The following is a 16,026-nucleotide window of genomic DNA, read 5'->3' on the forward strand; positions in this document are numbered from 1 at the left end:
CTTTGCCTTGATGACAGCTTTGCACACACATTCTCTCAACCAGCTTCATGAGGGAGTCACCTGGAATGCATTTAAATTAACAGGTTTGCCTTGTTAAAAGTACATTTGTGGAATTGCTTTCCTTCTTAATGCGTTTGAGTCAATCAGTTGTGTTGTGACAAGGTAGGGGTGGTATACAGAAGGTGGCCCTATTTGGTAAAATACCAAGTCCATATTATGGCAAAAACAGCTCAAATAAGGAAAGAGAAATGACAGGCCATTATTACTTTAAGACATGGTCAGTCAATGCGGAAAATTTCAAGAACTTTGAAAGTTTCTTCAAGTGTAGTCCCAAAAACCATCAAGCGCTATGATGAAACTGCCTCTCATGAGGACCACCACAGCAAAGGAAGACCCACAGTTACCTCTCCTGCAGAGGATAAGTTCATTAGAGTTACCAGTCTCAGAAATCAGCAATGAAATGCAAACTCAGATTGCAGCCCACATAAATGCTTCACAGAGTTCAAGTAACAGACATATGAGACTGCGTGAGTCAGGCCTTCATGGTTGAATTGCTACAAAGAAACCACTACTAAAGGACACAAGCATCTTATGAGTTCAACCACAGTGTCTTTGTAAGATGCAGAGTAGGTGAACAGATGATCTCTTCGTGTGTTCCCATTGTGAAGAATGGAGGAGGAGGAGGTGTGATGGTGTGGGGGTGGAATTCAAGGCACACTTAACCAGTATGGCTACCACAGCATTCTGCAGCGATACGCCATCCCATCTGGTTTGCGCTTAGTAGGACTATCATTTGATTTTCAAACAGGACAACGACCCAAAACACACCTGCACTCTGTGTGAAGGATATTTGACCAGGAAGTAGAGTGATGGAGTGCTGCCTCCACAATCACCTGATCACCCAATTGCGATGGTTAGGGATGAGTTGGACCACAGAGTGAAGGAAAAGCAGACTGCAAAGGCTCAGCATATGTTGGAACTCCTTCAAGACTGTTGGAAAAGCATTCCACGTGACTCCCTCATGAAGCTGGTTGAGAGAATGCCAAGAGTGTGCAAAGCTGTCATCAAGGCAAAGGATGGCAACGTTGAAGAATCTAAAATTCAAAAGGCAATCGCACATCTGAGCTATCTTTTTTTAAGGTGCATGGTAACAGTTGAATAAAAATGAGAAAAAAGATAGTATCACTGCTCTAAGCTTTACGTTTCGGCCTCACGGACTTCGTCAGAGTTTTTGCAAGTCAACCTTTATGTAGACATAGCCCCACCCACATCCATTCCACGCATCGAATGGGGTCGAGGGAAAACAACGCCGATACTGATTATTGGAGGACCAAACAAAGCCGATACCGATTAATCGGGCCAATTTTTATATATATATTTCTAATAATGACAATTACAACAATACTGAATGAACACTTTTATTTTAACTTAATATAATACGTAAATCAAATCATTTTAGTCTCAGTTACATAATGAAACATGCTCAATTTGGTTTAAATAATGCAAAAACATAGTGTTGGAGAATAAACTAAAAGTGCAATATGTGCTGTTTATGACAGTGAAGAGCTGACAGCGAAGAACTGCTGGCAAATGGCAAGTGCTGTTTGAATGAATGCTTACGAGCCTGCAGCTGCCTACCACTGCTCAGTCAGACTGCTCTATCAAATAACAAATCATAGACTTAATTATAACATAATAAACGCACAGAAATACGAGCCTTAGGTCATTAATATGGTCAAATCCGGAAACTATCATATCAAAAACAAGACCTTTATTATTTCAGTGAAAATCAGGACCGTTCCATATTTTATCTAACGGGTGGCATCCCTAAGTCTAAATATTGCTGTTACATTGCACAACCTTCAATGTTAGGTCATAATTATGTAAAATTCTGGCAAATGAATTAAGGCCTCTGTTAGTAAGAAATGGTCTTCACACAGTTTGCAACGAGCCAGGCGGCCCAAACTGCTGCATATACCCTGACTCTGCTTGCACAGAACGCAAGAGAAGGGACCCAATTTCCATAGTTAACATTGCCTGCTAACATTAATTTATTTTAACTAAATATGCAGGTTAAAAAATATATTGTGTATTAATTTTACGGAAGGCATTGATGTTTATGGTTAGGTACACATTGGTGCAACAACAATGCTTTTTTCGCGAATGTGCTTTTTAAATCATCATCACCTGTTTGGCGAAGTAGGCTGTGATTCGATGATAAATTAACATGTACCACATTGATTAGATGCAACGCAGGACAAGCTAGATAAACTAGTAATATCATAAACCATGTGTAGTTAAGATTGATTGTTTTTTTATAAGATAAGTTTAATGCTAGCTAGCAACTTACCTTGGCTCCTTGCTGCACTCGCATAACAAGTGGTCCGCCTACCACGCAGGCTCCTCGCAGAGTGCAATGTAATCGGCCACAATCGGCATCCAAAAATGTCAATTACCGATTGTTATGAAAACCTGAAATCGGCCCCCAATTAAATCGGCCCAATTAATCGGCCATACTGATTTATCGGCCATACTGATCAATCGGTCAACCTCTAGTCCTAACCACATCTGTACAACCGCAATGAGGACATCGAGCAAATTTTCATAAATCATTGGGAACAGCACAAGAAAAACGTCAAAGTAATCTGAAATGGGGGCATAATTTATGTTCACATTTACAACAAAACATACATAGGAATTTCATCATTAAGACCTTTAGGAAATAATGTCTGGAGGGTAAAAATCCAAAGACATTCTCTTCTGCTCAGAGTATTATTTATATCCTGTCTGATATCTGATATCTTAAATTGCTCTATGCCACAAAATCTAAAGGTAGAAGTTTAATGTTTTAGGTCATTAAAATGTACTGCGACTGCTTGAACTTTTATGTTCACATATTCTCTGTTTGAGAGAACGAGAAGTGTTACCTACATAACACAGCACACACAGACATTTAATCATGTAGATAACATGGGTGGTGGAGCACGTAATAATGTAATTTATTTGGAACGGTTTTCCTGTATGTGGGATTCAGAAGTATTCACACTTCATGACATTGTTGCACTGTGCGCAACCTCTGCATTTATAGCTACCATTCGGAAGAGGGCGTAAAAGAGACTGGCTGATTATGTACACACTTCATTCTAATATATATGAACTGCACATTGTTATGTTTGGTAGCACTTATTTGTTTCCCTCGACTCCAACCCCATTCGATGCGTGGATGTGGGTGGGGCTATGTCTACATAAAGCTGCTCATTAAAAAAATTCACAAAAGTTCTGGTGAAGGCCGTGAGGTGGATACGTAAAGCTTATTAAAGACCAGTAAAACTATCAATAGCAGTGGGCCGGTTTCTTATTTTTTCTCTACTTTGAAGAATCTAAAATATATTTTGATTTGTTTATAACACTTTTTTTGGTTACTACATGATTCCATATGTGCTATTCATAGTTTTGATGTCTTCACTATTTTTCTACAATGTATGAAATAGTAAGAATAGAAAAACCATTGAATGAGTTGGTGTGTCCAACTTATTGTGGGAAGCTTGTGGAAAGCTACCCAAAACGGTTGACCCAAGTAAAACAATTGAAAGGCAATGCTACCAAGAACTAATTGAGTGTCTCAACACTTTTGACCCACTTGGAATGTGATGAAAGAAATTAAACCTGAAATAAATCATTCTCTCTACTATTATTCTGACATTTCACATTCTTTTAAGTAAAGTGGTGATTCTAACTGACCTAAGACAGGGAATTTTTAGTAGGATTAAATGTCAGGAAGTGTGAAAAACTTAGTTTAAATGTATTTGGCTAAGGTGTATGTAAACTTCCAACTTCAACTGTATGTGCCTACAACATGACTTGATTTGTCCTTTAACCAGTGGCCTCTCGGCAAGCCAGAATGGGTTTTTGAATTCTAGGTTGCCAGTATACAGCAGAATTGTCTGTATTTATCATTCTGTCTCACCCTTAAGCGGCTATAGTGTATTACAAACTGAAATTTTATAGAACAGTATAGTACAGACTGGAAGATTATAGAACAGTAAAGTACAAACAGAAATAGTATGGTACAGTATAGTACAGACTGGAAAATTATAGCACAGTATAGTACGTACTGATACAGAGTGCAGAATAGTACAAACTGAAATATTATAGTACAGCATTGTATAGTCTAAAATATTACAGTACAGTATTGTATAGACTGAAATATTGTAGTAGAGACTGCAATATTCCAAACACAAGAAAACCTGCTAATGATGGCTATTTTCATAAATCCCCGCTATAGTCAAAATTTGGCCCGAGGGTGGTTTTATTTGGCCCCCCAAGATTTCTGAGCAAAATAGATATATATACAGTACCAGTCATAAGTTTGGACACACCTACTCATTCAAGTGTTTTTCTTTATTTTTTACTATTTTCTAAATTGTAGAATAATAGTGAAGACATCAAAACTATTAAATAACACATATGGAATCATGTAGTAACCAAAAAAAGTACTACACAAATCACAATATATTTTAGATTTTTCAAAGTAGCCACACTTTGCCTTGATGACAGGTTTGCACATTCTTGGCATTCCCTCAACCAGCTTTACCCGGAATCTTTTCCAACAGTCTTGAAGGAGTTCCCACATATGCGGAGCACTTGTTGGCTTTTTTCCTTCACTCTACGGTCCAACTTATCCCAAACCATCTCAAATGGGTTGAGGTCGGTTGATTGTGGAGGCCAGGTCATCTGATGCAGCACTCCATCACTCTCTTTCTTGGTCAAAAAGCCTTTACACAGCCTGGAGATGTGTTGGGTCATTGTCCTGTTGAAAAACAAATGATAGTCCCACTCAGCGCAAACCAGTTGGGATGGCGTATCACTGCAGAATGCTGTGATAGCCATGCTAGTTAAGTGTGCCTTGAATTCTAAATAAATCATGACAGTGTCACCAGAAAAGCACCCCCCCCCCCACACATACACACACACCATCACTCCACCTCCTCCATGCTTCATGGTGGGAAGCACACATGAAAAGATCATCTGTTCACCTACTCTGCATCTCACAAAGACAAAGCAGTTGGAACCAAAAATCTCAAATTTGGACTCATCAGACCAAAGGATAGATTTCCACTGGTCTAATGTCCATTGCTGGTGTTTCTTGGCCCAAACAAGTCTCTTCTTATTGGTGTCCTTTAGTAGTGGTTTCTTTGCAGCAATTCAACCACGAAGGCCCGATTCACGCAGTCTCCTCTGAACAGCTGAACAGTTGATGTTGAGATGTGTCTGTTACTTGAACTCTGTGAAGCATTTATTTGGGCTGCAATTTCTTAGGTTGGTAACTCTAATGAACTTATCCTCTGCAACAGAGGTAACTCTGGGTCTTCCATTCCTGTGGTGGTCCTCATGAGAGCCAGTTTCATCATAGCGCTTGATGTTTTTTGTGACTGCACTTTCAAAGTTCTTGAAATGTACCGTATTGACTGACCTTTATGTCTTAAAGTAATGGTGGACTGTGTTTCTCTTTGCTTATAGGAGCTGTTCTTGCCATAATATGGACTTGGTCTTTTACCAAATAGGGCTATCTTCTGTATACCTCCCTATCTTGTCACAACACAACTGATTGGCCCAAACGTATTAAGAAGGAAAGAAATTCCACAAATTAACTTTAAAAAAAGGCACACCTATTAGTTGAAATGCATTCCAGGTGACTACCTCGTGAAGCTGGTTGAGAGAATGCCAAGAGTGTGCAAAGCTGTCATCAAGGCAAAGGGTGGCTACTTTGAAGAATATCAAATATAAAATACATTTTGTTTTGTCTAGTTGATAATCCCTGTTCTATGATTTGGTAGGTACCCATTGTCTTGGTGCCACCTTACATTTTGATTACCTGAATTAGAATGACAGTGTTGGCATGTTGAGATGGTTGCCTTCCTCCTCATATGTAGCAGATCTCCAACGGCGTCCCCAATCCTTTTTAATCAGTCTGAATGATGAAATGTCACGACTGAGCGGCACGTATCAATTAATAGGCAACCTGGGCGTGTCGGTTAATGTGGCTTCTTCTGGCAGCGCATGGGAAAGACCCAATGTGTAAGTTTAGCCTTTATATATTCATGACAGAAAGCTGACCTGAGGATCATGAAATGAGAGTAATAAAACATTCATGTTGGGTTAATAAGAGGTCGGACTAAAGCTGTCCCTCATAGTGCCTGAGAATGCCTTGGCTCTCTAATATAGTTTACATTTCCACACAAAGAAACTCGTTGCCTGATTTATCTCGCCGCAATTTAAGCATATCCCAAGAAAGGATTAAGGCATCGTAAGTGATACTGCTCAAGCGGTGCTCATCAGTGACCGTCGAAGTGCAACCGTTAATTAAGATGCAGATCCTCACAGATTAACTATAATTGAGGAAGTCTGCACTATTATTAATGTTAGGCACTGCTTGTACTGTCCACTTCCTGAATATGGAGGAGGTACTGTCCACTCTTAAGTGAATACGGAAGAGGTACCATCCACTCTTACTGAATATGGAGGAGGTACTGTCCACTCTTACTGAATATGGAAGAGGTACCATCCACTCTTACTGAATATGGAAGAGGTACCATCCACTCTTACTGAATATGGAAGAGGTACCATCCACTCTTACTGAACATGGAAGAGGTACCATCCACTCTTACTGAATATGGAAGAGGTACCATCCACTCTTACTGAATACGGAAGAGGTACCATCCACTCTTACTGAATATGGAAGAGGTACCATCCACTCTTACTGAATATGGAAGAGGTACCATCCACTCTTACTGAACATGGAAGAGGTACCATCCACTCTTACTGAATATGGAAGAGGTACCATCCACTCTTACTGAATATGGAAGAGGTACCATCCACTCTTACTGAATATGGAAGAGGTACCATCATCTTACTGAATATGGAAGAGGTACCATCCACTCTTACTGAATATGGAAGAGGTACCATCCACTCTTACTGAATATGGAAGAGGTAACATTCCAGCTCTTACTGAACATGGAAACCACTCTTACTGAATATGGAAGAGGTCTACCATCCATCTCTTACTGAATATTGGAAGAGGTTTTACTGAACATGGAAGATTTACCAACCTGTCATTTCTGAATATGGAAGAACCATCCACTCTTACTGAATATGGAAGAGGTACCATCCACTCTTACTGAATATTCAATAATATCAGCTTGAGTCATCTTCTGTTGATCTCGGCTGAACACACTGTTTCTGGCACTGTTCCTGACAAGTGGAAATGTAACATTGGAGCAAGTAGTAACTGGAAACCACAGGTCTGCTGTGGACCACAGGTCTACAGTATCTGGTGTCTTAGTATCATACATTGGATTTTAGAGTTTTACTCACAGAGCAGATTTGTCAACCTGTCATTTCTAAAATGCACAACATTCCAAAAACATTATGGCCTTAATCACTTTTTTACTTTAAACGTTTCAAAACAGACCATCAAGAAAATATTTGGCATGCTGGTAATATTACTATCTAGGCTCTTTCATAATGAGTTGGTCTGCTCATCATCCTAACTACGCTCTTTCATAATGAGTTGGTCTGCTCATCATCCTAACTACACTCTTTCATAATGAGTTGGTCAGCTCATCATCCTAACTACCCTCTTTCATAATGAGTTGGTCTGCTCATCATCCTAACTACCCTCTTTCATAATGAGTTGGTCTGCTCATCATCCTAACTACACTCTTTCATAATGAGTTGGTCTGCTCATCATCCTAACTACACTCTTTAATAATGAGTTGGTCTGCTCATCATCCTAACTACACTCTTTCATAATGAGTTGGTCTGCTCATCATCCTAACTACACTCTTTCATAATGAGTTGGTCTGCTCATCATCCTAGCTACCCTCTTTCATAATGAGTTGGTCTGCTCATCATCCTAACTATGCTCTTTCATAATGAGTTGGTCTGCTCATCATCCTAACTACACTCTTTCATAATGAGTTGGTCTGCTCATCATCCTAACTACACTCTTTCATAATGAGTTGGTCAGCTCATCATCCTAACTACCCTCTTTCATAATGAGTTGGTCTGCTCATCATCCTAGCTACCCTCTTTCATAATGAGTTGGTCTGCTCATCATCCTAACTACACTCTTTCATAATGAGTTGGTCTGCTCATCATCCTAACTACGCTCTTTCATAATGAGTTGGTCTGCTCATCATCCTAACTACCCTCTTTCATAATGAGTTGGTCTGCTCATCATCCTAACTACGCTCTTTCATAATGAGTTGGTCTGCTCATCATCCTAACTACGCTCTTTCATAATGAGTTGGTCTGCTCATCATCCTAACTACCCTCTTTCATAATGAGTTGGTCTGCTCATCATCCTAACTACGCTCTTTCATAATGAGTTGGTCAGCTCATCATCCTAACTACGCTCTTTCATAATGAGTTGGTCTGCTCATCATCCTAACTACGCTCTTTCATAATGAGTTGGTCTGCTCATCATCCTAACTACCCTCTTTCATAATGAGTTGGTCTGCTCATCATCCTAACTACCCTCTTTCATAATGAGTTGGTATGCTCATCATCCTAACTGTACAACCTTTGATGTCTGAAAGTTTGAGATGTTGATTTTGATGCCATGGTTCACAGGAATCTTTCCTCGTGTAAGAGTGGGCAAACATGTTGTACCTTATCCATCTGCACCGTACTCATTCTCTGTCATTCAGTTCATCCTGAACTGAAGGTCTAACCCTAACATAGCCTGATGAGTTTCAACCCAACCTTCAGATTTTGAGCAATGTGTTAACATTGACGAAGCCCTATTTGCATATTGTCATATTTTTTTTAAGGAAAGGCTGAATCAGTGAATCCAATGTCAATGTGTGAGTGACCCTTCTGTGTTAAATGTGCTCTTTGTAAGGCTGTGAGGGTTGTCCTCAAATACACAAATTAGAAAAGAGAGAGAGAGAAGGGAGAGAGAGAGATGCCACTTGCTTTTTTCCAAACCCCAATATAATCCTCCATTATCCCATTTTATATCTGACAGTGAATCTATGATCACTTTCTGAACAAAAGCATTAAATATGTTCTGACAACAGATGTTTTTTTTTTATGTTTCTTTTTGGAAAACAGAAAATAAAACATTTATCATGATTGATGTTTTTACACACATGTTGAATGTGATCACAGTATTATTACTATTATTATTCATATTATTATTATTATTATTAAGCTTGTCAATCTTCACAGGGCTTCTGTTCAACAAAGATATTGGGGCTAAATTTACATGAAATAGTGATGAACATCTGATGTTAGCACGACACCTGAAGATCCTCCTATTGTGAGTGTGTGCGTACGTGCGTTTGTTTCTGTGTGGGTGTGTGTATGTACGTATGTGTGGGCATGTGTGTGTGTGTGTGTGAGAGGTAACGCCTGCACTGTCATGTCCCAGCGTGCCATTCTGCGGCATAACAAATCGGCCATTCTGTTGCTGAAAAAAACCTTGACAGCCGCCCCTGCCCTGAAGACTCCTCTGGGGATTGTGGCTAAAGGCTGATCCATATCGGCTGTTCTACATTCTGGTCTGCTGTCCTGCAACCCCCCCCAATCATTTCAAGGTTGACAAATGAACAGAAGCCCTGTACGCTACTTATATAATAATAATATCTTTCTTCTCCTCTTCTTTTGTTCTTGCCTATTTTATCTCTTCACATTTTTTTCTGTTGCTAAGATACTTTGACTGTTGTTACCTGCTGCTGCTATGAGTTGTGCTCTTCTCCATTAGCTTGGAGGATGGGTTTCTTGGTTTTCAATGCTGATCAGTTTATTTGGAACCTGTTTCACCTGATTTCCTGTTTTTGTTTTCCCTTTAACTAGTGAAAAGGTCCGTAGACTTTAAATCTAGAGGAGTAAAATTATTCCCAGGCAAAGACAACAGCAACAAGTTTTCTATCTGTGAGTCTACCTTTGTTACTCTGTTATGGTAAATCTGTTATTTCTGTTTTTCTGTGCGTGCTTGTAAGTGTTTGTTTGTTGATGTGTTTCATGTTTTCAGTAATTCTGATAATTGCTTTGTTTGGACATCATAACCTGCTGATGTTGAATGCATGATAAGTCCCCCACCCATCCATCATGCCTTGAATCAATAACCAATGGTCTTGTGCTGAATGAAAATGTAGATTATGGCAAATGTGCACTGTGCAATCCTGGAGGGTAAAGGTAGCCTTTTCCGAGCCAGTTACATGAGGCAGCTTGATGTACAACTACACCCCCTGGACAGGACGCTAGTCTATCTCCTGTTTCTGTAGTGTGAGGCAGCTTGATGTACAACTACCCCCCTGGACAGGATGCTTGAAAATCTCCTGTTTCTGTAGTGTGAGGCAGCTTGATGTACAACTATACCCCCTGGACAGGATGCTTGAAAATCTCCTGTTTCTGTAGTGTGAGGCAGCTTGATGTAGAAGTACAACCCCTGGACAGGACGCTAGTCTATCACAGGGCCTTATCCCTAATCCATATCGTTAATGCTGCGTTTCAAGAAGAGAGGAATTTGGGTAGGCATGAACCACAAGACCACTGAGTTGGTGTGCAATCCTGGAATTACACCTCTATCCAAAATCCAAATTATTGGCTTCATGCTTTCAAGAAGATATTCCACAAGCAATAATACACATTCTAATTGGTTTAGGAGGGCACTATGGAGGACTAGCCAGGTGACGCAACTGTTCCTAATTTTTATTTGCTGACCCTTAGGCTGAATTTAGAGAGATGTGCACAACCAATCAAAGCAAGCTTTGATTTTGTATAACTCTGTGAATATCCATTAGTGTTTGTGTGTCAACTGAGTTATGAGGACATTCTCTGTGTTGCGAGGACATTCTTTGTGTTGCGAGGACATTCTCTGTGTTATGAGGACATTCTCTGTGTTGCGAGGACATTCTCTGTGTTATGAGGACATTCTCTGTGTTATGAGGACATTCTCTGTGTTGCGAGGACATTCTCTGTGTTATGAGGACATTCTCTGTGTTATGAGGACATTCTCTGTGTTGCGAGGACATTCTCTGTGTTATGAGGACATTCTCTGTGTTGCGAGGACATTCTCTGTGTTATGAGGACATTCTCTGTGTTATGAGGACATTCTCTGTGTTCCGAGGACATTCTCTGTGTTATGAGGACATTCTCTGTGTTGCAAGGACATTCTCTGTGTTATGAGGACATTCTCTGTGTTGCGAGGACATTCTCTGTGTTATGAGGACATTCTCTGTGTTGCGAGGACATTCTCTGTGTTATGAGGACATTCTCTGTGTTATGAGGACATTCTCTGTGTTCCGAGGACATTCTCTGTGTTATGAGGACATTCTCTGTGTTCCGAGGACATTCTCTGTGTTATGAGGACATTCTCTGTGTTGCGAGGACATTCTCTGTGTTGCGAGGACATTCTCTGTGTTGCGAGGACATTCTCTTTGTTGTGAGGACATTCTCTGTATTATGAGGACTGTATAACACAATAGGTACCCTTCTCAGCAGCATTCTAGGTTGCACCATCTGTGTCACAGTATAATGGAAGCTGTATTTTAGCACCGTATATCACTACGTTAACGTTACTGACCTCACAACAAACCCATAGCTCACCTGTGATGCTATCAAGTCGTGTGTGTGTGTCAGAGGCGAAAGAGATCAGCAGAAATGCTGGAGCCACGTCATATTAGCTGTTTGTGTGGATAGAAAGACTAATGATAAATGACTGTTCATAGCGTTCTGGTGAATAATAGACTGTGAGCTCGTGCCCTATTGTGCACGTGTGTGAGTCGATATCACTTAAAGCCTGTTCCAAGGTGTAGCCTGTGTAACATAAAGTGGGTAGTCGATGCAATTTCCCTTATTATCGAATCGAGGCGCAAACTCCCGACAATGGGAAGAAAAGAAAAAAACCTGACCTGGGAAGCATCTGAAATTGGTGGAATCCTCTGGAATAAAGTGCATGTCATTGACGTGTGCCGGTTTTTTAAGACTTTAGATAACGACACATATCTAGTCAATGACACTCCTGATTTGACTGGCAAGACACGGGGAATGGTTAACTGTCATGACGACCTTGGCATGCTCAAGAGCATTTCAACGTTAGCTAAGATATATACATTTTACGATTCATGAATGCATTAACGAATGTTTCAATGTATTCTCATGAAGCATTTTATTTATCTGAAAACAATTAGCTGAGTCTGTGTCGTCCATACGTACATTGTCGTCCATACGTACATTGTCGTCCATACGTACATTGTCGTCCATACGTACATTGTCGTCCATACGATGAACGTTGTCCATGTGTTCTATGTTACTGATTGAACAAAGGCTCTTAACAAATGGACTGATTTGTTTTTGTCGACTTGATAAACTAATAGTGTGCAGAGTGGCGAAAGACGCCGTAGTTGACTTCTAATCAGGTGTGTAAGGTAGTTATGATTCATAGGTAGATCAAGTTGTCTTATGTCAGGAAGATGGATCTTTGCATAATCAAAATATATTTAAAAAGTCAAATGTGGGGCCTCCCGAGTGGCGCTGCGGTTTAAGGCACTGCATCGCAGTGCTTGAGGTGTCAATACAGACCCGGGTTTGATACCAGGCTGTGTCACAACCCGGCCGTGACCGGAAGTCCCATAAGGCGGCGCAAAATTGGCCTAGCAATATTGTATGAAATAGTAAGAAAACCTCCACCAGGATTTGCGCAGTCCTCGCTGTCCTCTTTGGGCATGTTTGTAGTCCTCGCTGTCCTCTTTGTGCATGTTTGTAGTCCTCGCTGTTCTCCTCAGGCATGTTTGTAGTCCTCGCTGTCCTCTTCGGGCATGTTTGTAGTCCTCGCTGTCCTCTTTGGGCATGTTTGTAGTCCTCACTGTTCTCTTTGGGCATGTTTGTAGTCCTCACTGTCCTCTTTGGGCATGTTTGTAGTCCTCGCTGTTCTCTTCGGGCATGTTTGTAGTCCTCACTGTTCTCTTCGGTTATGTTTGTAGTCCTCGCTGTTCTCTTCAGGCATGTTTGTAGTCCTCGCTGTTCTCTTCGGGCATGTTTGTAGTCCTCGCTGTTCTCTTTGGGCATGTTTGTAGTCCTCGCTGTTCTCTTCGGGCATGTTTGTAGTCCTCGCTGTTCTCTTCGGGCATGTTTGTAGTCCTCGCTGTTCTCTTCGGGCATGTTTGTAGTCCTCGCTGTTCTCTTCGGGCATGTTTGTAGTCCTCGCTGTTCTCTTCGGGCATGTGTGCATGTCAGCGCTGCATGTTAGTTTGTATGTTTGTGTGCGTTTTGTGATATTGCATGTTATTAAATCCGCATTAGTGTCCCAGAACGTCAAGAGAGCATGAACAACCATTTAAATGTATTCACAGAGACTGCTGTATTTATGCATTTATACAAATATGACGAAACTGAAAAAGCCCCAAAGAATAAAACACAGTTCTCCAATGCTACTTATCTTTCATTTACATCAATATTATAAACAGAGTAAGTATACAGGCAAAATAAAGATTATTTTGTATTAACATACTGTACCAACCTAGGGACTGACTAAGTGTTCTTACATGTATACCCAGTTAGCATCATCACAATGGCCCAACTGTGGCATGCCACCAAGTTGCAGGACTTCCTGTAAATACTGCAGTATATTGGGCTTCCTAGAAGTACTCTGGAATAACTAGAAAATCAAGTGAATTGCAGGAGAAGGACTCCCACTCACTCCAAATCAAGTCATCAACAAACCAGGCAGTGTGATCAGAACTGGATCCGTAGGGAGCCTTTCTGCATGGTTTGTTCATGTTGTACACAGTTTCTGAAGTCTGCCTGGTAATTATAAAATGATTGCACAGTGAAACGTGTGACAGGACAGAGACTGGGTGGGAATGTGGAACAGGTGAGGTGGTTGTGTGTGTGTGTGTGTGTGTGTGTGTGTGTGTGTGTGTGTGTGTGTGTGTGTGTGTCTGTGTGTGTCTGTGTCTGTGTCTGTGTCTGTGTCTGTGTCTGTGTGTGTGTGTGTGTGCGTGCGTGCGTGCGTGTGTGTGCCTGCATGCACGTGTGGCTGACTGCTCATTGGCAGCCTGACTAAGTGTGGTGCTAAGGCTCAAACCCCCTTGGGTTTCACACTTCACTGGACTCTGTCGAAATAAGAAGCAACGTCTCTAAACATAGCAGACAAACTGCTCCGGTGGTGAAGGGACTCGATGGAGTTCGCCGAAATGACCTCAAATTTCATGTGTTGACGTCTGTCGTTTTCAAACCACTTTCCAGTGTGATGGATGGTGGAAGCAGGAAGCTGGCGTCCCAACATTGAAGCTTATACAGAGAAGGGTTGCGCCCCAAATGGTACATTATTTCCTATATAGTGCACTACTTTTGACCTGGGACCGTAAGTAGTGCACTATATAGGGAGTAGGGTGTCATTTGGGATGCAGCCAGGGTAGAACAGTCCTCAATATCCCTCTGTATCCACGGAAGCCAACATGTTTAGGCTGTGATGGAACCGTAATGACAGTTGGTTGACCCATCAAGGAGAAAATCTGTCTCTCCCTCTGTTTATCTTGTGCCATATGCCTCATCCATCATAAGAGAAACTCAGGAACTATTCTCCTGACATTTCTTAATTATCACTGTTTTCTTTTGACCCTGTTGTGATGAAATCGTAGGAGAAAAACATTGATAGATATTGAAAGATAACATTGTTAGACATTGAAAGATAACATTGATAGATATTTAAAGATAACATTGTTAGACATTGAAAGATAACATTGATAGGCATTGAAAGATAACATTGATAGATAACAATGATAGACATTGAAATGATAGGCATTGAAAGATAATATTGAAAGATAACATTGATAGACATTGAAATATAACATTGATAGATAACATTGATTAACATTGATAGATAACATTGATAGATATTGAAATGATAGACATTGAAAGATAACATTGATAGACATTGAAAGATAACATTGATAGACATTGAAAGATAACGTTGATAGACATTGAAAGATAACATTGATAGACATTGAAAGATAACATTGATAGATAACATTGATAGATATTGAAAGATAACATTGATAGACATTGAAAGATAACATTGATAGACATTGAAAGATAACATTGATAGACATTGAAAGATAACATTGATAAACATTGAAAGATAACATTGATAGACATTGAAAGATAACATTGATAGACATTGAAAGATAACATTGATAGACATTGAAATGATAGGCATTGAAAGATAATATTGAAAGATAACGTTGATAGACATTGAAAGATAACATTGATAGACATTGAAAGATAACATTGATAAACATTGAAAGATAACATTGATAGATAACATTGATAGACATTGAAAGATAACATTGATAGACATTGAAAGATAACGTTGATAGACATTGAAAGATAACATTGATAGACATTGAAAGATAACATTGATAGATAACATTGATAGACATTGAAAGATAACATTGATAGATAACATTGATAGATATTGAAAGATAACATTGATAGATATTGAAAGATAACATTGATAGACATTGAAAGATAACATTGATAGATAACATTGATAGATATTGAAAGATAACATTGATAGATATTGAAAGATAACATTGATAGACATTGAAAGATAACATTGATAGACATTGAAAGATAACATTGATAGACATTGAAAGATAACATTGTTAGACATTGAAAGATAACATTGATAGGCATTGAAAGATAACATTGATAGATATTGAAAGATAACATTGATAGATATTTAAAGATAACATTGTTAGACATTGAAAGATAACATTGTTAGACATTGAAAGATAACATTGATAGATATTTAAAGATAACATTGTTAGACATTGAAAGATAACATTGTTAGACATTGAAAGATAACATTGATAGATATTTAAAGATAACATTGTTAGACATTGAAAGATAACATTGTTAGACATTGAAAGATAACATTGATAGATATTGAAAGATAACATTGATAGACATTGAAAGATAACATTGATAGACATTGAAAGATAACATTGATAG

At 39.6% G+C, this 16,026-nt stretch overlaps 1 protein-coding gene across 1 annotated transcript in view; it reads left to right on the forward strand.

The window, feature by feature from the left end:
* Positions 1–6,797: 6,797 nt before the first annotated feature.
* LOC112246006 (CUB and sushi domain-containing protein 3-like) overlaps positions 6,798–16,026 on the forward strand; it is a 385,088-nt gene continuing 375,859 nt past the window's right edge. Inside the window, exons 1-2 of the mRNA XM_042295029.1 lie at positions 6,798–6,837; positions 9,862–9,939. Of these exons, the coding sequence (XP_042150963.1) occupies positions 6,798–6,837; positions 9,862–9,939 (118 nt within the window). The remainder of the gene's footprint in view (positions 6,838–9,861; positions 9,940–16,026) is intronic.

This window comes from Oncorhynchus tshawytscha, linkage group LG13 (assembly GCF_018296145.1).
Source record: "Oncorhynchus tshawytscha isolate Ot180627B linkage group LG13, Otsh_v2.0, whole genome shotgun sequence".
Taxonomy (NCBI): Eukaryota; Metazoa; Chordata; class Actinopteri; order Salmoniformes; family Salmonidae; genus Oncorhynchus; species Oncorhynchus tshawytscha.